A 21,531-nucleotide genomic window follows, 5' to 3' on the forward strand; every position below is an offset into this window, starting at 1 on the left:
GCTTTGATTACACACTCAATAGTTGAAAATTGTCAATAGGGAATCATAAACTGTCTAAACTGACACAGACTGGGAAAACTGCCTTGTCTGTTCCCGTATAGCCTACTTTGTCAGGGTTGGGAGTGAGTGGCGGGGGTTGAGTGGGGAGGGACTGGGTAGCACTTGAGGCTCTTGGCCAAATGCCCTTTCCACCACACCTGGATTTCCTAAAGGTTAGGCATTCTCAAACTACCTTTGCAGGTTTTTTTTTTTTTTTTTAATATTCAGCCGCTACCTATACAACAGTATAGTATACAATTTATACCATTATTTAATGGATACTTTCCTTTAAATTGATTTCTTTTTTAAATTTAAAGTATTTTTAACAGGCAACTTTATATATTGGGTCTTTAAAAAGCAGCACAGTATTGCTTGTTGTAAAACAGAGGTTACCATAAAAACCAGTCAATGGAAAATATTTTCTTAAAATTCTGGATAAAATCTATTGCTTGCTAAGAGGGTCTGGCCCAAGACCTACAATTTTTCTGCAGCAAGTGTTAGAAAATTAAAGAGATCCTAGTACCCAAAGGAATCTTCCTTGACTAATCAGGAAGCCCAAATGAGAATAAAAAGTGGACTCCTTTCTCCATGTCTGATTATTATTTTTATCATCCTTTTAAAATTTGATATTTATTTGGATAAATACATAATACCATTTCAAATTTAAGTTGAGGGAAGTTGTGATTATGCAACATTACATAGTTCACAAAAGGTAATGTTGAAAACTAATCATGTTTTCCTAAAAAAAAGTTCTCAAAGTTATCACAGTTTTTAGAGTCTGAACTTACTTGGGCTGCAACTATTCTTTTTTTTTTCCTTACTTTTTTTATACTATGGTAATAAACAGATAACATGAGGTCTACAGCCTTGAATTTTTAGAGGTTATAGTGCAGTGTTGTTAACTATAAGCACAACGCTGTACAGAGATCACCAGAACTTATTCAGCTTACATAACTTGTGCTTCTTTTCAGTTTTATTAAGATATAATTGACATATGATATGGCATTAAAGGTGTATAACATAATTTGATCTATGTTTGAGTATATATTGCAAAATGACTACGACAATGTTTAGTTAACATCCATCACCTGATATAGTTTTTCAAATACATTTTTTTTTTCCCTGTGATGAGACCATTACCTATTTAATACCATGACTAACACCTGAACAATTCTGCTCACCACCCAGGAGTACAAGTCCTTCACTCAGGGGAGTACTACTTATTATTATGCTTATTTCATTTATTATTTCAATGGCAAAGTAAATAGCCAGGCTTCACCACAAAACCTTCCATCTGATTCTCCCACTAAGCGAAGTCACTCTGCAGCTGTCTATTGAAGTGATTTCCCAACTTGCCTTTGTTATACAAATCCCGAGGTTGATCAAAGAATGTGGTTTTAATGAGTAACCAGAAATTTAAAAGTAGTTCCCTTAAAAGTAGCCAAGTAAGCATAATCATAATTTCTTATTTTACTGCTGAGAGAAAAAAAAATAGGGAATAAAATTGTATATTCATTTTGATCTTAGAACTACAGAAAGATGCATAGAGAAAGATAAGAGAGAAATACGTGAAATTATTTTCTCTGGGTTATGAAAGCCATGGCCGAGTGTTATTTTTATTATTTTTTGACCATACTGCTGCATGCTGCTGCTGCTGCTGCTGCTAAGTCGCTTCAGTCGTGTCTGACTCTGTGCGACCCCATAGATGGCCTCCCACCAGGCTCCCCCGTCCTTGGGATTCTCCAGGCAAGAACACTGGAGTGGGTTGCCATTTCCTTCTCCAATGCATAAAGGTGAAAAGAGAAAGTGAAGTCGCTCAGTCATGTCTGACTCTTAGCGACCCCATAGACTGCAGCCTGCCAGGCTCCTCCGTCCATGGGATTTTCCAGACAAGAGTACTGGAGTGGGGTGCCATTGCCTTCTCCATGCAGGATCTTAAATTTGAACCTGTGCCCCTTGCAATGGAAGTCAGTGCAGAGTCTTAACCACTGGACCACTAGGGAAGTCCTCTGAGTGTTATTTTCTTCTTCATAGATTCTTGTTTTTTTCAGGTTTTAAAGAATAACCATGTGTTACTTCTTCAATCAGAAGATTATTTTAAAACTAACTCAATGTGTAAAATAAAATTAGTAACAGGGGGAATACCTTGGTGCTCCAGTGGTTAAGACTCCAAGCTTCCTCTGTAGGGCACCTGGGTTTGATCCCTGGGTAAGATCCCATATGTTGTGAGGCATAGATTTTAAAAATGTATTAGGTTTATTAAAAAAAATTAGTACAACATCAGTGGGACTGTCAGTGAGAAAAAAGAGATGATTATACTTCATAAGTCACAAAAATAAGCCATTAATGGGTTATTGTTTGCCTTATTATTCTTCAGGGATGACAGACTTCTGCTGTATGACAAGGTATAACAACTGTCTCTACAAAAAAGGAAAATGTGAAACATTCTGAGTTCTTGAAAGTATATAAGACACTGACAAGCAGTAAATGAACATCATTATGCTCCATGAAGGCAAAGAGCAAGTCATGCTCACCTTTGATCATCCATAGCATCTTGCTCTATAGATACTAATTCATATTAAAGATACAATAATTATTAAGTATCAATTATGAATTATCAAACATTACAAATTATGATTAATAATTAGTTGGGTACTGGATATTATCATTTTTGTCATATTAACTACTACTTATAATTAACACTTAGTAATAACCCCTGGCACTTGTATAATATTTTACAATTTACAAAGTGTTAACATACATTTTCTCTGTTAGTCTTCACAAAGAGTTTCTGGCACAGATAATATTCCCATTTTTCAGATTAAAAAAATAATAGGTATGAAATCATGATGTGGCCTTAGAAGAAAATACTCCTGAAACTATGCCATGTATTTTATCAAGTATTTATAGGTCCCTTTTATTGTACATGCACAAAGATACTATCTTTTAAAATGTTGCTTGGGGGACTTCCCTGACAGTCCAGTGGTTAAGACTCTGTGCTCACAGTTTAGTGGGCATTGGCTCAATCCTTGGCTGGGGAACTAAGATCCTGCATGCCACATGGTGTGGCCAGTATATATATACATATTGCGAGGACTTCATAAGCATCCTGTACATGTATGGTCATTGGTGGATATATATATATGTATATATATCCTCAATGTAAATTCTCCCATAACTTGAGTAATCCTTTGTTACCATTCTCACCATCTTTGAAAGCACATTAATTTAGGTCATTATAGTTCCAGGGAATGCTCTAGAATGATAATTTGCCAAAGTTTAGCAAGTAATTGACACTTGAATAACTTGAAATCCATGCTCCTGGTGCTTTTCCTTATTGCCAAAGCCCCTCTCCTCATATCCTGCACTCAGGGTCAGACCTCTCACCTTTGAGGAAGGAGTAGCGGACCTCAGCATTGGCTCTCCGGTCACCATCCATGGCTCGGACCTGGAGCAGCTCTGCTCCGGGGACTGTGGTGTCAGAAACACGTGTCTCATAGTGGAGCTGGGTGAAGCGGGGATGGTGGAGGTTTCTGTCCTCCACGTGAATGGACACCCACACAAAGTTCCTCTTGATGGGCATCTCCTGGTCGCGAACCTATGGGCCCAAGGGTGTGATGGGATGAGCAGCAAGCAGAATGGGAGAGGCAGCATTAGATAAAGGTCAATGAAATAGAATGCCAGTGAAAAATACACCCAATCATAACTCTCTGTATTCCTTTAAGCTTTGCTCTGCGACATTCTTTTCTCTTTTTAAATAAATGTATCAATTCATTATTATTAGACTGAGCTATTTTCATGGATAATTCCACTTTAGGAGAAAGGCAGAAATAAGCAGAGGAGCAGTATTTTCCAAGTTTGTTCTTGGAGGATATTAGTTCTTCAAGATGTTAGTGTATTATTCAGGAGAAGAAATTCTATAGTCAGGTAAATTTAGGGAGCACTGAACTAAGCCAAGTTGATGTTTTCTTTGCTGCAGGGCTTCTCAGAGCCTTTAATATATATTTAAGTGTCCAGAGGATGATAAAGTAGCATGTAAGAACCTTGAGCCTTGAGTTGGAAAGGCTGGACTGTGATTCTGGTTCCATCTAAAAAACTGTATGATGGTGAGCAAGTCTCTTCCTCTGTGAGCCTCAGGTGTAAGATAAGAGAAATAGGTAGGACCAGGACTGGGACTCGAGTGAGACACATGAGGGATGGAGGGTATAAATTCAGGAGGCTCTCACTCTCAGGGTTATGAAAGCGCAGGCACATGACCCTTGGAGGAAGCCCTCCTTCTTTTAGGCCCTTACATATCTGTTTGCTCTGGGTAGGATGGTCTCTGGGCCCCTCCCAGGTCTGATGCTATATGAGTTCATGCGATCACGCAGTCATGGAGCAAGGAGGGAATTGTTATGGGTATTTGGAGTGAGCCCAGGAATAGCCAAAGTTGCAGGAACTTCTTTGGCAGCCATCCCATCTCTTTCCTCACTCTCAGGCATCCGTTATGGAAGATGCCTCTGGCAGGCAGTGAAATGTCACAACTCATCTCATGGATTATCACTATAAACATCAGTACACCTGGCTCAGTAGGGGAAAGGGAACCCTCAGCATGCCTCCAAGCATGTACACCCCCACACATCCGCATACAAGCACATCCTTACCCAAGTCTTTGGTTAACTCACCATGACTGTCAGTGTGTGCTGGGAAGGCCCCGAGCCCAGGTCCAATTTCCCCACAGTTACCAGGACACCACTACTGGGGTCCAGCTGGAAGAGACTGGCGCTTCCTGGGTCTTGGCTGCCGTGTATGGTGTAGATGAGGCCCTTGCCCTTGTCTTGGTCTGTGGCCTGGACTCGGAGGAGCTCCACACCAGGCATTGTGTCCTGAGGAACTCTGACCTCATAATGAGCCTCCAAAAACTGGGGCCGATGGTGGTTAACATTGGCAATCATGGCAATGTAGACCTAGGGAGGCGGGTGAGAGAGAAGATGGACTGTAAGCTCCAGGGGGCCGGGGACCTTGTCTGTCTGCTTCTCCACCGTAACAACGAGGCCTGGCATACAGCAGTCCCTTGATGAAATTTTGTCGAATAAATGACCATATTTCAGAATCACAAGACTTTAAGATGGTGGTTTTCAAAATCAAAATTCTTCTTTAAGGGCCTTTTCTTCAGATGAAATTTTTGGGGTGAAATTCCAGTATATGAAGCAAATAAAATGGGCTGAAACCAGAATAGAAATCCAGAGCCCCACTTCCCATCATTCCTTACACCTATGAAAGCCCTTAGGTGCTCTATCTTTAATTGAAAACTGCTCATTTAGATAAAACTGCTTATTATACAGAGATCCACAGTGGGAACAAGAATTCTCCCAAGATCACAGACGTAGAGAGAGTGATCAGATAAGACTGGAATGCAGAACCCTGATTCCAGATTCAGTCTTCTTTGAGGTGCACACATGCACAGAGAGCCTTCTGCGTCCTCATCCCTACCAAGGAGGCCCCAGTGTGCATTGGTGACATAGTGGTGAGCACAGCTACTTCCAACCAAGGAAACCTCCTATCTCTTCTCAACTCAGGGCTCCCAGTGAGGCTTCTCACCTGGGTGGCAATGGTTTGGGAGCCGTCGGTCACCTCCACAGTCAAGTTATAGCTCGACCTCCTCCTTGTATCGAGAGGCCTGGCAATGATGATGCTGCCCGTCGTCTTCTCAATGTCAAAGTCCATGTCCTTGTCCCCACCTGGGAGGGGGGTGGGGGAAAGCATGCACGGCCTCAGTGATGTAGGCAGTGATAGCACAAGTATTAACACTGTGGGATTTGGCAGATCTAGAGGAGCCGGTAGCCGATCCTGTCGGGTTATCGTCAAATTATTATCAAGATCCAAGTGATGATTCAGGAAAAGGTAAACTTATAAGGTCTGGGGAGTCCCAGAGGAAGACCAAAATTTGCCCTACCATGTATTCTGTTACTAGACTTAAAACATGCAGGAGTGATGGAGCTCTGTGTCATGGCTTACAGGCAGTTCGCATGGTCTAGAGAAGCCTAGACATGGGAAAAAAATGGAAATAACTCTGTTTGGCAAGAGGGAATTATTTATTAATAACCTATGAGAATCCAAAATATAGAAGTAGCATGCAGCTGTTTAAATGTCTACTAGTAGAAGTCTGTTTAGTGACACAGAAATATGTTCAGGGTGTATTTTAAAAGGTTATAAAACAATATTTTCCTGTAACCCTAAGTGTGTGGGTGTGTAAAGAAGAATGACTAGAGGGAAACATCAAAATGAAAACAGTGGCTTAACTTCTATTTAGTGGGAGTTTATCCTCCCACTGATTAGGTGATTTTTATTCTCTTCTCTGTACTTATTTGTATTTTCCAAATGTTCTATAGAGTGCATGTGTTAATTCTGTACAAAAGAAAAAAATGTCAAATGCTTATAAAGAACAGTGAATTAGCAATGGAAGTAAACCTAGGAGATTAAAAAGCTTGAGATAGGTTTGTTATCCAACCTCTGAAGCAGGTGGGAGTCTCTGTGATAGGACTTCAGGTGGTACTGAAGCACTTAGATTAGAGATTCTTGACCTGGAGTCCCTGGCTGGGTTTCAGAGAATCTATAACTACCCCCCGCCCTAAATTTGTTCACAAATTTGTGTGTGCATGTGTGCAAGCACATGCACACAGGTCACAAGTATCCTTCTAAAAAGAGAGCCTAAACATTCATCAGATTCCCAAAGGGATCTGTGAACCACTCCCAACCCCGATATTTTCTGACAAAATGTTGATTTAGAAACAGAAAGAAATTTCAGAGGAGGCTGTGAGAGCTTGGACCCAAGTGTCTCCTACCACGAGAGTGCACCCTTTCTCTGATCTTGAGGATGGAACCTGGGACCAGAATGTTAAGCAGAGCCCCAGGGTACAGCTGGCCTCGAGTTCGTGGTCAGTGAAGTCAGCTCTGCAATGATGTTCATAGTGAGGCAGAAGAGGAAGCATAAAACTTGTGTTTTTTCTGCTGGGTCTCTCTGGCCACTCTCTGGACCTGGGTCTTAGGTCTTCCAGGAACTTGGGATAACAGGCCCCATCCATTTCTGGCTGGGGTTACCAGTGAGTTCCTGAGCTCATAGATGGTATGAAGGAAAACTTGGAAGAAGCAGTGTCCTGATAACCCACTGCCCCAGAGAAACAGGGAGGAGGCAATCACCACTCACAGCCAAGACAGAGGATGCCAGGGAAAATGACCTTGAGAGGGCTCAGAAGGATTGTGCCCTGAGGACTAGGGCTCAGGATGGAAGGGACTGACCCTCCTGGGGCCCTTACCTGAGATACTGAACCAGAAGAGACCAGGCCGGCCCTCAACACTGATGACCCCCACCATGTGATTCACGGGGTCTGTCTCCATGACCGTAAAGCTGTAGTGGGATTCGTCAAAGGCCAGTGGGATGGAGGAGGGCCGGGGCTTGGGGATCCACTCGATGTGTAGCCGGACGCTGGCCGAGAGCGGTGGCTGCCCACCGTCTGTTGCCTTGACCTGAAAAGAGGCCAGAATTCAAGTTGAGGCTTTGTCTGTAGGGTTGGAGCCAAGAAACAAGAAGACCCAGGTGGCCAGGCCCAGAGACAGAGTGCCCTGTGATGGACTGAGCTGGTCTTTCATCCACTAGATCATCCTTTCGGCACAGTTAGGAGCTTACAATAAATAGGCACCAAGTCAGCTGCAGCGAGCACAGTAGTGAACAGAACATAGAACTATGCTCCAGAACCTTATGGGTAGTGAAAGATGAATCAAAGCCACCATTAACTGAAGGCTTTGGTGCTTATTCCTAAGACTTTCCATGCATGGGCTCTTTACCCTTCCCAACAACAATCCACATAATAAACTAGAATTTATTGAGCTCTCCCTATCATTAGGCCCTGCTCTAAGAGCAATATGTGCAATATCTAACTCAGTCCTCATGACTGCCTAGAGAGGAACCATCATCAGCTGTTTTTTGCAGGAGGAACCCGAGGCTCTGCGTTGTGAATTCTTCTGCCAGGGTTGTCTGCCTGGCCAGCAGTGAGGCTGGGATTTAGACTACCAACATGACAGCCCAGGCCCAAGCCACTTAACTCTGTTAGCTTCCTACAAGGAAAATGTTCTCATCCCCATTTTACAGATGATAGAACAAAGGCTCCCAGGTGTAATGACTTGTCCATGACCACACAGGTGTAAAATGTCAGTGCTAAGATTGGAACCCAGGTTTATCTTGATTTCAATGCCTCTGCCCCTCTCAACAAAAGTCTTTAAGAAGAGAGTGCATTTCCCAGGCAAGGACCTTATTGCCTTCAAAGAGAAAGGCCCAGAATTTGGATCTTTTGGCTTCATTTTGGGAGAAAGCCACGGAGGGGAGGACTTCCCCCATCACGCCTAAAGGCTGTCTCCCCGGTCTTGTATCCTCAGAGAGGACCCATCCCTGAGCAGGTGTGCACCCCGTCCCCACCCCCACCTGCCCCTCACCGTGAGAATGTTATACTCTCCAGCTGTGAAGGTGCTGCTTGCTGACACCACGCCTGTGACCGGGTCGATACTGAAGCCTGCCTCATCACTCTCCTCGATACTGTAGGTGACCCTGCCATTGAGACCCTCATCCAGGTCTGAAGCCACCAGCCTGTACACAGGCCCAGAGGTCCCTGGGATCAGCCTCTCTGGAAGGCGGACATTGAAGAGCTTGTGGGAGAAGACAGGGGGGTTGTCATTGACGTCCACGATGCGTACCACCACCCTGGAGGTGGACCGGAGGGAGGGCTCCCCGTTGTCCAGCACAGTCACCTGGGGAGAGGATCCAGCTTGAGTTGACAGGTGCAAGGCCATGACAATGTATTGCCACCCACCACAGCTCGTCCTCTGCCCCTGCTTTCAAAAGCCTGGAAATACCAATCCGTCTGTTCTTTGGTGTATGCTCGTGATTTTAATTATCGTAACCTCATCTTCTTGGAACCCAGCTCTCTGGCAACCTCGCCCACAGAAAAGCCAGCAAGAACAGAGAAAGAAACTGGAAAGAACTGGAAGAAGACAAAGCCACAGAGGCTGTAACAAAAGCTGGGGCTCTTTACTCGGGAGGCCCATGGGCCATTTCTCCGAGACTTTTGACATTCTGTTTGCTCATAATTCTCATGAGCTTTGTTCTTGCTTTCCTTAAGCTAAGGGAGATTAGAGAAAAACAAACGAGGAGGCATTTATGGAGGCGTGGGCAGTACCTTTGGAGTCAGGCATGTGGCCCAGTGTATGAGATGAGATCTGGAGACAGAATAAAGGCACGAAAACAATTTCAGGACCAGGCACTGGTCCATGTGCCAGCAAATTATCACATCCATCAGTATAGACAGGACATTTCCACTCAGAATGCTTCTCAATTTTAAAAAGATTTTGCTATTTAAGGACAAATGCCTCTACTGAACTATGGACAATGCCTCAGCGCCTAGAAGGCCATTGCTACTGCTACTGCTAAGTCACCTCAGTCGTGTCCGACTCTATGCGACCCCAGAGACGGCAGCCCACCAGGCTCCCCCGTCCCTGGGATTCTCCAGGCAAGAACACTGGAGTGGGTTGCCATTTCCTTCTCCAATGCATGAAAGTGAAAAGTGAAAGTGAAGTCGCTCAGTCGTGTCCGACTCTTAGCGACCCCATGGACTACAGCCTACCAGGCTCCTCTGCCCATGGGATTTTCCAGGCAAGAGGACTAGAGTGGGGTGCCATTGCCTTCTCCAGAAGGCCATTGAGCTGCTGCTTACTAGTGATGCCTATTTTATGCAAAGGGAATGTCCAGAGCCTGGGATCGTAGAAGGCAACACTGATTTCAGTTCTGCTGAGGAATATGTGTCCCTCCTAGCTGATGCCTTTAAGACTAGCGGAGATGCCTGTTCATCAGTTGTGGATAACACAGGACAGGGTTGACTAGAGTACTTCTGATTTAAGCCCCTCTGGGTCAAGACTGATGCCTCTCATTGGAATGGTCACCAGGGATGCTTATTTTAGAGACATCCTAGAAAGAGCATGACTGCCCAGGTGGCTGAGTGGTAGAGAATACGACTGCAGTGCAGGAGATGCATGTTTGCTTCTTGGTGGAGAAGATCCCCTGAAGAAGAGAGTGGCAACCCACTCTGGTATTGTTGCCTGGAAAATCCTAGGGACAGAGGAGCCTGGTGGGCTAAAGTCCATGAGGTCACAAAGAGACCCAGTTGAGTGTCTGAGCACACATGCACAGAAAAAGCATGGGCCTAGAGGACAAAGGTCTGGGTTTTCATCCTGGCTCTGCTACTGACCTAGTGTTTGACCTTGGGTGACTCTCGAGCATGGGGATGGGCCAGAAAGTATACTGGACAAAGACATAACCCATGCGTACTGCTCCGTTTTCCTGCACTCCCTGCAGGCATTACTAATTGATCAGTGCTTCCTGCTCAGCTTAAGTAGCAACTTCTCCCTGAGTCAGAACCCTCCTCAGCTACTGCCTGGAGACGTGCATGTGGCCCCAAGGCCTGGCTTGGCTCCAGCCTGGCCTCCTGCAGGAGGTTTTCAAATGTAGTGAAGGGGTTCAGCAGCATCACTCACCTCCAGGATGTGTTCATCCTTGTTTTCTCGGTCCAGCTGCCGGGCAGTGGCTAGGAGACCTGTAGGAGAGATGGTTGGGGGGAGACTGGAGCAAAGGGCTCCCAGGGCCATTTTACTGGGATAAATTCAACGCCTACATTCAAAGCCTAGATCAGAATCCTTTTGGTCTTGGGAGAGCAGGAACATAAAGAGGAAATGGAAACCTGGAGAGAGAGGAGGGGAGGAGAGGGAGGAAGAGGACAGCAGAGGCCCCACCTACTTCCTGCTTCCGCCAGAGGAGGGTGCTGAGCCCAGGATACTGTTGAGTGAAAAGGCAGCTCATCAGGAGTTAATAACGGGGGTCACGGTCACTGCCTCTAGTTCCCGAGAAATCACAAAGGGGTGACGTTTTACTCCTTTGTTCCAATTCTCTTGCTCACCTGGCACCTAGAATGGGCTCTTCCCATGCCTAGCTGGCACAGATGAGCCAGAGGAGGGCTGCCCTGGGCTCCTCCCAGCACTTCTGTAAATTCCCGAAGATGAACTTAGTCATCTGTAATTCTGGTTTTCGTTTTCTAGGCACTGTGGCTATCAATTGAGGCCATAATGGTGAAAAGGAGCCAGTTCTCTGCCTGCATCAGACAAGTCAAGCTCAAGATTGTTGGGAGACCAGAGGGGCACCCGAGCCCATAGACTTGAGAGGTCCTAGCTGGGTAGGCGGTACCCTTTTCAATGATGGCAGAGCTATTGGTAGGGGGTTGTGGGTGTTCTAAAAGCTTTCTGTAAGTTTCTTGATCTTGTTTAGGCAATTAAACGATAGAGTAATGGAATGCAGCGGGGGGCTGGGGGCCTCCTGAGGGGAAAGGGGGATCTGGTGTTGGGGTGGGGTCTCCAGTGCAGATGTGAGGAGTGACCTCTGTTGGGGGCGTGTCTTTGCCTTTGTGTTATTCCGGCTCTTTCTTCCCTCACTGAAGGCAGCCATGGGAGAGGTCCTAGGAGGTTGTTGGAAAGCCCCACAACCAGGAAGGAAGATGTTCCTCTGGGACAGAGTGAATATTGTTTCAGGTCGCCCCACCCAGCTTGTCCCCAAGCCGAGGAACCTGCCGGGGAAGGCCCGGCATCCGGGGGACCCCCAGGAAGAGTGCGGGATGAGAGGGCTTGGTGGAGCCTTCCTTCCAGCTCAGTCCTGCCCTCCTCCTGCTCCTGCTTCAGCCCCTCTCCCCTCTCTCTGTTGATTCCTGTCCACCCCCCACCTCTCTTGCCTTCCCAGGGATTCCTCTCTCCCTGCCCTCTCTGTGTGTCTGGGAAACTCAGTCACTGTTCTTCTATCTCTAGCTTTTCTTTTCTCTCTTTGCTTTCTCTCACCACCGCCTCCCCTGCTGCCTTCTCCCCCACCTTCTCAGGGCCGGTGTCTCTGGAATTGCTGCTGGACCCCCTGGACCACTGCCCCTGTGCTCCTCCACGTCCCCCTCTCTGAGGCTGGTGTGAAGTCCTAGATGGGAGTAAGGCCGTTAGCAGAGAAAACTGGGGAAATCTGAATGAAATCTGTAATTTCCTGAATTCCCTTGCACCAGTATTAATTCTTAGTGTTGACACATACACTGTGTTAATATTAGGGGAAGCTGAGTGACCGGTGTATGAGAACTCTCTTTGCAGCTCTCCTATAAGTCTATGATTATTTCACCATTAAAGAAGAAGAAAAAAGTTTTTTAAAAAGAAAGAAAATGGACCTACTTGCTCTGTTTTCAGCAAGTCTTGGGTCTTCTACTCCTGGCTGCTGCTTCCGTAACCATTTTTACCCAAGTGCCCGCCCAGCCTGCTGCCTGTCAGAATCTTCCCTGCCTGCTGTCCCATGAAGCCATTGCTGGTCCACTACACCGAGCAGCTTCCTCTCTCCTCGAAAGTCACAGCCTCGCATCTACTCATCTTTTACAATGTTGTACTCTTTACGCCGGTTCTATGGCTCTTTTTGTATCCAAATCTTTATACTCCTCATGGATTGGGTTCCTCAAGGCCTGAAACTGTCTTTTTCTTCTTCCCCTCTCCATAGCACTTAACTTAAATGCCTTATAAGGACAGACACCTTCAAACACTTGCGGAATTAATGAATCTCGGGTGTAACCAATGATTGTGGATGCTGGCAGAGATTCATTCATTCATTTCCTCATTATTTGTTGAGGTTCTGTTCTGTGCCAGGCCTTGATATTATAGTTTTCAAAAAACAGTCAAAGTTCCTTTTCTGGAAAGCTTGTTGAAGTCTAGTGAAGTATGTGGATAATTGATGGAATAATCACACAGATGACTATAATGTTCTATGTGATAGCATGTTTTTTAAAAGTAGATGCTGCTGGGAGGTGTATTATAGTGTCAAAAAAAAAAAAAAAAACTTCTTTAAGAAAAGAACAGCTGAGCTAAGATCTGAAAGAAAAGCAGGAGTTACCTTGAAAAAGGAGAGGAGACCCCTGGCAGAAGGAAAAGCTTGTGCAAAGGCCTTGTGCCAGGAGAGGGAGTGCATGGACTGAGGCAGGCCACATGGTTGGAATCAGAGAGTGATGGAGTGAGAGAGGCAAGCTCATGGGCTTGGCTTTATCTTAAGGGCATAGGGAAACCAGCCAAGGGATCCAGGTATGGAAGTAGGACAATCTAAGGGATAAGAAAGGTAGGCGGGGGTGGGGGGGAGGGGTCATTGCTGGATTTATTATTTTATTTTTAAATGTTCGTGCTGACAAGAATTTCTGAAGGAAGGAAGAATTTCTGACTGAAGGAAGACTAAGCATCTCTGCCCTTTGGGGCATTTTGCCAGACCTGGTGTCAGGGAACTGTTGACAGTAAACACAGCAGGGATTTGGGAGAGGTAGAGAACCTATTACCTTAGGTGAGAGATGTCTTCCAAAAAGGGAGGGGCTGCGTGGGCCCAGGCAGAGAGCCAGCTTGGGAAAAGCATCCTCCTTCCAGGAAGACTAATCCATGCCCCGAGGTCAAAGGTGCCAAACAGATGTCACAGGGCACTTACGTGTCCCACCCGCTGTCTGCCTCAGGACCCCCAGGTCCTTGCTTTTCCTGACTCCCTTTTGCCTTAAGGATCATGAAGGAAGCTGCTGCTAGCTCTCCCCCATGCCCCTACCTCCCCACCTGCCTTTTTCCAATCTTGCCAGACTTCTGTCCTTCAAGGACAAGAGTCAGTGGTTGGAGCTGGAGAATGGGAAGTTGGGTTGGAAGGCAAGAATGTCAGCATTCTCTGCAATAGCATTGTTCATGGTCCAGAGGGACACAAGGCCTTGGAGCTGTGCCTGCAGCCGTGGGAACTGGCTCTCATTCTTCTGGGAGCCAGGAAGGCAGCATAAATGCAGGAAGCAGGCGGGAGTGAGGGGAGGAGAGAGGAGAGAGGACACGCCTGCCCTACACAGGGAGCTGCTGTTGGCTCAGGTGGTTGTGGCCCTGCGGGATGTGCAATTGGCATAGCTAGATCTTCTAGTTACAGAAGTCTGGAACATTTTGTGAGCTTTGCTCACTTTTAAATGTTGGCAACAACTTGAAAATTATTGTTTAAAGCTTGTGCAGGCCAAACAGAACACTGCTGTGGACTGTATCTGGTTCGCTGCTGCAAGTTGTTGACCTCTAGATTCCTCTGAACCATCCTAGATGGGCTGGGTTGAGGAGAGATCTTTGTGAGATTGTTGACACCTCTGAAGTGGATCTCTATCACCACCACGCCATGGGCAGGCTTGAGATCAGTTTGAAGCTAGAGTTAAGAGACTCAGCCTGTGGCTTGTGATTCTGGGGAATGGTCATGTTGGGAACACTGGCAGGGTTGAAATAGTCCCAACTTGACAACATGGAAAACCTGCTTGGATTCCCTAGGCCCCAAGGAAAGAAAACGGACATATTCTTATTCTTCCATAGAGATGGACTTTGATGAAGTGCAGTTCTCAAACACAGCACACATCAAAATACTCTGCATGTCTTATTAAAATACAGATTTCTGATTCAGTAGGTCTAAGGTGGAGCCTGAGAACTTGACCTACTAGCAGGTTCATATGCGACACTCACGATGCCAATCTTCAGATCACAACTTTGAGAAGCACTGCTGTAGAGAATCCTATTCACCCAGGTTTCTGAGGTCCTTACCTGTGAGAGGATGAAGGACAAAGAATCCCATATGGTTCCCGCTGGTGATATTGAAGGTCAGTTTCCCTTGGGAGCTGGAGTCAGGGTCCCAGGCATCCAACTGAAGCACAGAGGTGTGCAGCGGCGCATCCTCCCGGACGGAGGGGTAGAACACAGGTCTGGACATTTGGGGTGGGTTGTCATTGACATCCAAAACCTCAATGTAGACTTCAGTTACAGACGAGAGGGGGATGGAACCCCTGTCTACTGCCAGTACCGTCAGCCAGTAACAGGATGCAAATTCTCGGTCCAGGGGTGCCAGAGTCTGAATCATTCCTAGGGAGAGGTGATCACCAAACCCAAAGTATTTCAGAGCTCAAAGGAGCTCTAGAGATCACTTTACCTAACAGTCCTGAAACCATACCATGGAAAGGATATTAACAAGTGTTTCAGGAGAAAAGGGAACTGTGGCCTATACGGCGTGGGAGCTGCTGAGTTAAACACAGGGGAGCTTGTATCCTTATTGAAGAACCTCTCAGAGCCTTTCTCTGCTAAGACAGATCCATAACTGAGGCATATGGGCACACGCAGGATTTCCAGAAGGCCATAGTATTTGATCTGCTTTCTCCTGACTACTTTAACCCAAGTCCAATTTATTTATTTCACATTCTCTAGGTGGGATTTCCATACTTTGCTCCTTACAGTGGTTCCTTCAAGCTTCAAGTCCTTATAGATACTAATTCAAGGGTGAGGGATTTGATGAATAAATTGCTGTTCCCCTCTCCATCGTCTTCTCGATTTTAGAGACTTAGCTTCACTCATTAGTTCACTCATTCTACAAATTACTTATTGTGGGCCAACACTTTTCTAGAGGTCAAGGGTCCAAGAGTGAGCAAAAGAGCCTGGTGCTCTAAGCTCTCGTGGGGCATACTGAACTCTGAAGACCTAGGTGAGAGGGCAGCATCTCAGAGCTGAAGCAACCTTCCTCCTTTGACAGATGGGGAAACTGAGGCCCATAGAAAGAACATGACTTGACCAAGATCATGCAGCAAGTAAGCAGAAGAGCTGAGTCTAGAATTGACTCTCAATCTAATTCTCTTTCATCACCCTCCCCTTTACCCTGGAGAGAGATCATCCATCAGGTTGTAAACTTCACAAGGTGAATAACCTACTTTTATTCACCTGGGATCTTCTCTAAGTTACCTACCTCAGGGCCTCACAAGTAGAAGGTGCCCAGTGTTTGCTGAATTGCACTTGTTTTCTATGGAGCTTCAAAGGAATAAATACATTGCTGCCACCTTTTTGGAGGACAACTTGGAAAGATATATTAACATTGAAATGTGTGTTATCCTTTGACCCAAGAACTGCATTTTAAAGAGGTTTTCCTATAGAGACTCATGCATACGAGTAAAAGTATATGAACAAATGCAGCCATTAAAAAAGAGTGAGGAAATTCCCAGGTGGTCCCGTGGTCAGGGCTCTGTAGTTTCACTGCCAATCCCTAGTCAGGGGACTAAGATCCAAAAAGTCATGTGGAGTGGCCAAAATAATTTAAAAAATAAAAAATGAAAATAAAATAAGAGGGACAGGAAGGAGTGGCCCTATTTATTGCTCCTTTTAGCTTACAGCCTGACTTCTCTCAAAAGAGCCCCTGATTTTCCGTAGCCCCATCCTCTCCCAGCACCTGGCCCTCCCTTCCCTCCCAATGCCCAGTACCTGTGTCTTGGTTGATGCTAAAGGCAGCAAGGCTGGTGCCAGCACGCAGGAAGTACTGGAGCTCCCCGTCCAAGCCAGTGTCATCATCGTGGGCGGCCACTACCATCACTGAGGTTCCTGAGGGGCTGTTCTCCTGCACCTGGCCCTGGTGCACAAAGGAAGCGAAGTGGGGAGGGTGGAGATTCTCATTCACATCCAGGACGATCACCTCCACATGGCAGAGGGTCCTGCGGGCCAGGGGCTTCCCACTGTCACTGGCCCATAGGCTCAGGTTATATCCAGCCCTCCTCTCAAAGTCCAGCTCTTTCTCCAGACTGAGTGCCCCGGTCATCGGGTTCACATGGAAGGTCCCGTGCACATCATCCAACAGGACATACTGTACTTCTCCTGCAGGGCCCAGGTCAGGATCAGAGGCATCCAGAAATGTTAGAATAGTCGCTGGGGGTAGATCCTCTGGGACCTTAAGCCTGCGGTGTTCTGTGATGCACTGAGGGGAGTTGTCATTGACATCTTCCAATGTGATTATCAGGTCAGTGACAGAGAAAAGCTGGTGGCCCTTCCTGGGCTGGTCCCTGGCCTCCACCTTGAGTATATACCGAGGTTCTGATTCCCGATCCAAGTGTCCTGTGACAACTATTTCTCCGGTGAGAGGATGGAGGGAGAATTTCTCTGTGGGGCTTAACAGCGCGTATCGAACCCTCCCATTATCCTCTGAGTCAACATCTTTTGCTTTCAGCTCTGCAACAGTGGTTCCAACTTCTGTGTCTTCTGAGATCGTTACCTGATACCCACCGGGAGGAAATCTGGGCGCGTTGTCATTCCAGTCTTCCACATTCACTGTCAGCAGCTTCCAGGAGGACTTCTGGGGAGTGCCCAGGTCATACACTGTTACATTGAGGACGTAGAAACTGGTGGCTTCATAGTCTAAGGGGGCAGCTACAGTGAGCAGCCCTGTTTCCAGCTCAATGTCAAAGCAACCCTCTTCATTGCCGTCTGCAATCACATAGACCAGTTTTCCATTAAAGCCAGCATCAGGGTCAGTGGCTGCCAGATGGGCTAGAGGTGTGTTGAGAGGAGCACTCTCAAGGATGTCAATGGACTGTGGAAAGTGGTCCTCAAACTGAGGGGTATGATGATTGATCTGATATGCACTTAAGGAAGTGAAATCCTCATCACTGGACTCCTGATTCTGAAGCCCAATAGAGTGCAAGATGGTCTTTGTGAAATGTGTCAGTACCCCTGTCTTCTCACACTTTACAGGGACCTCAAAATGAGGGTCCTTCACTACAGTAACATTCAAAGTCATGGGTGAGGCATAATTTTTCCCATCTGAAGCAGTAATTTTCAGGGAATAGCTGATGGGTTGACCAGTAGTACTGTTCCTAAAAGAGCGTTTGAGGGATATCACACCAGAGAAATGATTTAGATCAAAATACTCTAGTTCGTTGCCCGATACAAACTCGTATTTTAGGTTCAGAAGCTCATCCACATCTATAGCTGACACAGTCATTACTGATTTTCCTACTGGCCAGTCTTCGTGGATAGACCCAGTGCAATTAACTTCCTCAAACATAGGCTTGTTGTCATTCAGATTCTTGAGCCTAAGAGAAACGGACACTTCTTTTTCCTGGCGAAATGGGGATCCCCAGTCTGATGCCCGTACCCGGAAAGTGTAAATTCTATTCATGAGCTCATAGTCCATGGGTTTGGAGGTGGAGATGATCCCCAGGTAAGGGTCAATAGAAAAGGGGACAGCATTTGGACGAGCGATGGAGTAGGTGATATATCCATTCTCTCCATGATCCTGGTCTGTGGCACTAACAGTCAGAACACTGGTGCCTGGAGGGATGTTCTCATCAAAAGTGCCATCGTAGGAGGACCTGTTGAACACTGGGGCATGATTATTACAGTCCATAATGTCAATGACCACAGTGGTGGAGGCCAGGCCCGGTGAGGTTCTGATGCGTAGCTGGTACTGGGCTTGGTCATGGAAGTCCATGAGCTTTGTGGTGGTGATCAGCCCCGTGCGGGCATTCAGTTTAAATGCTGCACTCTCTGAGGATGGCTTTAGAACATACTTCAGGTTGGGGAAGGCTGGGGTTACTTTCACCATCACCACGCGGCTGCCAGTGGGGGAAAACTCACTAAGCTGCACTCTGTACGTGGCCTTCTCAAACTTGAGGGAAGTCAGTTTGGAAGGAGGTAAGTGAAAGCCCCTGATCTGGGAATAAACGGAAGGTCTGCTCCCAGCCCTGGCCTGCAGGCTGAGGTTGAATCCATGAGGGTGGTCCATCCATTTGATGTCTTTGACAGAAACCACGCTGAACTCACTGCTCCGGGCATAAGACTTGATGGCTTTGAAGTTCTTTCCAGGATCACCACCAACGATTTCCAGCGAGTCCACGTCCGCCCCTGAGCTGTCTGCACCTACCATGACAGTGGCATAGGTGGCGTCCTCCTGGTGGTCCGGTGCAGCCAAGACCACCGAGGAAATGGCTGGGGGCTTCCTGAGGGCAGGCTCCACATGAATGACGAGTGCAGCCACGTTGCCAAATCCATTGCCCTCCGAGATCTTCCGCATGCGGTCCACAGCCAGTACCTGGAGCTCATGCTTCCCTCGCCAGGTGACGTTGAGCTTCCCAGCCAAGGTGACCACCCCGCTGGTGGGGTGGATGGTGAACATCTCCGACCTTGTGTTAAACGCATAATAGAACTCGGCGTTCTGGCCCAGGTCTGCATCGGTGGCGCTCACCTTGCAGATGGGGCTCTTGAGGGGCATGTCCTCAGAGATGGTGACTCGGTATGAAGGCGGGGAGAAGAGGGGCTTCAGGTCATTCTGGTCCAGGATGCGGACCACCACGCGGGCCAGCGCTTCTAACTCCAGGGTCTTCTCCGTGGCTTGGATGATGAGGGTGTAGCTGTCTCGCACCTCCCTGTTCAGAAGGGCCGTGTTGCTGCTCTTTGTCCTTATTCTCAGAAAGCAGAAGTTGCCCACCACGTACTCCTCTGTTTTAAACACGTTGGCCACATCTCCAGAGATAATCCGGTACCTCACTGCCCACTGGGGGTCTATGAGGTAGATGCCCATTTTCTCAGAGCTTTCCACATAGGTCTTGGGAGCAGAGTTTTCATAGATGCTCGCATTATATAGGGGGTGTGTGAAGTGCCAGGCTGAGGAGATGAGGGGGTTCTCGCAAGTTGTACAGTGGAGCAAGAGAATGGCAAACCCCAACGAGGCAATAATCATGATGGAAAACCTCCTGAAACCCTGGGCAGAAAAAGAAAGGGCAAGAGTTAGGAAAGAAATGGTTCCTACCGCTGTGGCTCTTAACTGGGGTGGTTTTGCACCTCAGAGGACATTTGTCAATGTCTGAAGGTATTTTTTCCTTCCCAGGTGGCACTCATGGTAAAGAACCCACCTGCCAATTCAAGAAACTTAAGAGACACAGGTTTGACCCCTGGGTAGGGAAGATCCCATGGAAAAGGGCATGGCAACCCACTCCTATTCTTGCCTGGAGAATCCCTTGGACAGAGGAGCCTGGTGGGCTACAGTCCATAGGGTCGCAAAGAGTCGGACACAACCAAAGCAATGTAGCACGCACAAAGGTATTTTTGGCTATTCCAGCTTGTGCAGAAGATGCTGTTGGCATTTAGTAGAAAGAGGATGGGGATGCTGCCAAACAGCCTATGGTGCACGGGACAGACACCCACAGCAAGTCAGTAGTGCTGAGATTGCAAAACCTTGTGTTTGAAGAGTAACAGACTAGTTTAAGTGCTTCCTCAAGGGCATCCAGCAGATACAGCACAGTCCTTAACTGCTTCCCTCCCTTTTCCAAACCTTCAGTGGTTCCCTGTGCATGTGTGCTAAGTCGCTTCAGCCGTGTCCAACTCTTTGGGACCCCATGGACTGTAGCCCACCAGGCTCCTCTGTCCATGGGATTCTCCAGGCAAGAATACTGGAGCGAGTTGCCATTTCCCCCTCCAGGGGATCTTCCCAACCCAGGGATCAAATGTGCATCTCTTATGTCTCCTGCATTGGCAAGTGGGTTCTTTACCACTGGAAAATCTTCCTCAGTGATGCTGAAATCATTCTGAACAGGTACCCAAGCTTAGCAGTCTGGCACTAAATACTTCCCATAAGACACTTCCGTCAGGGCTGAACTCTAGTTGAACTGAGCTGCATCTGCACATGTAGGCGCTGCGAGAAAGCAAAGGGACCAGGATCGCAGGCCTGGCATCAGGCTCCTGGGCCATCAGGCCTGGCTCCACTATTTACTAGCTGGGTGACTTTCTGGGCAGGTTGTTTCACCTCTGTGAGTCTCAATCCCCTCTTCTGTAGAGTAGGAATAAGGATAATATCTACCTCATTTGACTGTTTGAAAATTAAGTGAAATAACAAAGGTAAATGAGCTAACAGAGTGCCTGGCACATAGTAAGTTTTAACATAAGTGAAGTGAAGTGAAAGTCACTCAGTCGTGTCTAACTCTTGCAACCCCATGGACTGTAGCCCGCCAGGATCCTCTGTCCATGGGATTTCCCAGAGAAGAATACTAGAGTGGGTTGCCATTTCCTTCTCCAGGGAATCTTCCCAACCCAGGGATCGAACCCCAGTCTCCTGCATTTCAGGCAGATTCTTTACCATCTGAGCCACCAGGGAAGACCATAAGTTTTAACATAATATTAACTATTATTAGTCATAGGAATCTAAGTTTCATAAATAGAAGGGGCCTGCCCATGGCCTGACAGCTAAATAGAAACAAAGCACAAATTAATCCTGGTGAGACATCCTTTGTGGTCCAGTGGTTAAGAATCTGCCTTGCAATGCAGGGGACATGGGTTCAAATTCCCGCTCAGGGAAATAAGACCCCACATGTTGCAGGGCAACTAGGCCCGAGTGCCACAACTACTGACCCCACACATCATAGCTAGCCCAAGTATTATAACCAAAGATCCTGCATGACGCAGCTAAGACCTGATATGCCAAATAAGTAAATAAATATTTCATGGGGAAAAGTCCCTGGCTTAGCTACATCTCCTCCACCAAAAAGTCCCTTTGGATGGGGCCTGATTCTGACTTGTCTTGTAATCCTGAAGAGAGAAACACCTTGCCTTCCTCCTCTGAAATGGCAG

General features: G+C 46.8%; 1 protein-coding gene across 1 annotated transcript in view; it reads right to left on the reverse strand.

The window, feature by feature from the left end:
* The window catches only part of FAT2 (FAT atypical cadherin 2), a 60,861-nt gene extending 41,213 nt beyond the window's left edge, over positions 1-19,648 (reverse strand). Inside the window, exons 1-8 of the mRNA XM_068981362.1 lie at positions 16,402-19,648; positions 14,707-15,021; positions 10,600-10,658; positions 8,509-8,820; positions 7,335-7,545; positions 5,620-5,759; positions 4,704-4,985; positions 3,427-3,637 (exon numbers count right to left, since the gene is read on the reverse strand). Coding sequence (XP_068837463.1) covers positions 3,427-3,637; positions 4,704-4,985; positions 5,620-5,759; positions 7,335-7,545; positions 8,509-8,820; positions 10,600-10,658; positions 14,707-15,021; positions 16,402-19,648 — 4,777 coding nt within the window. The remainder of the gene's footprint in view (positions 1-3,426; positions 3,638-4,703; positions 4,986-5,619; positions 5,760-7,334; positions 7,546-8,508; positions 8,821-10,599; positions 10,659-14,706; positions 15,022-16,401) is intronic.
* Between the last annotated feature and the right edge of the window lie 1,883 nt (positions 19,649-21,531).

This window comes from Capricornis sumatraensis, chromosome 9 (assembly GCF_032405125.1).
Source record: "Capricornis sumatraensis isolate serow.1 chromosome 9, serow.2, whole genome shotgun sequence".
In the NCBI taxonomy this organism is placed as follows: Eukaryota; Metazoa; Chordata; class Mammalia; order Artiodactyla; family Bovidae; genus Capricornis; species Capricornis sumatraensis.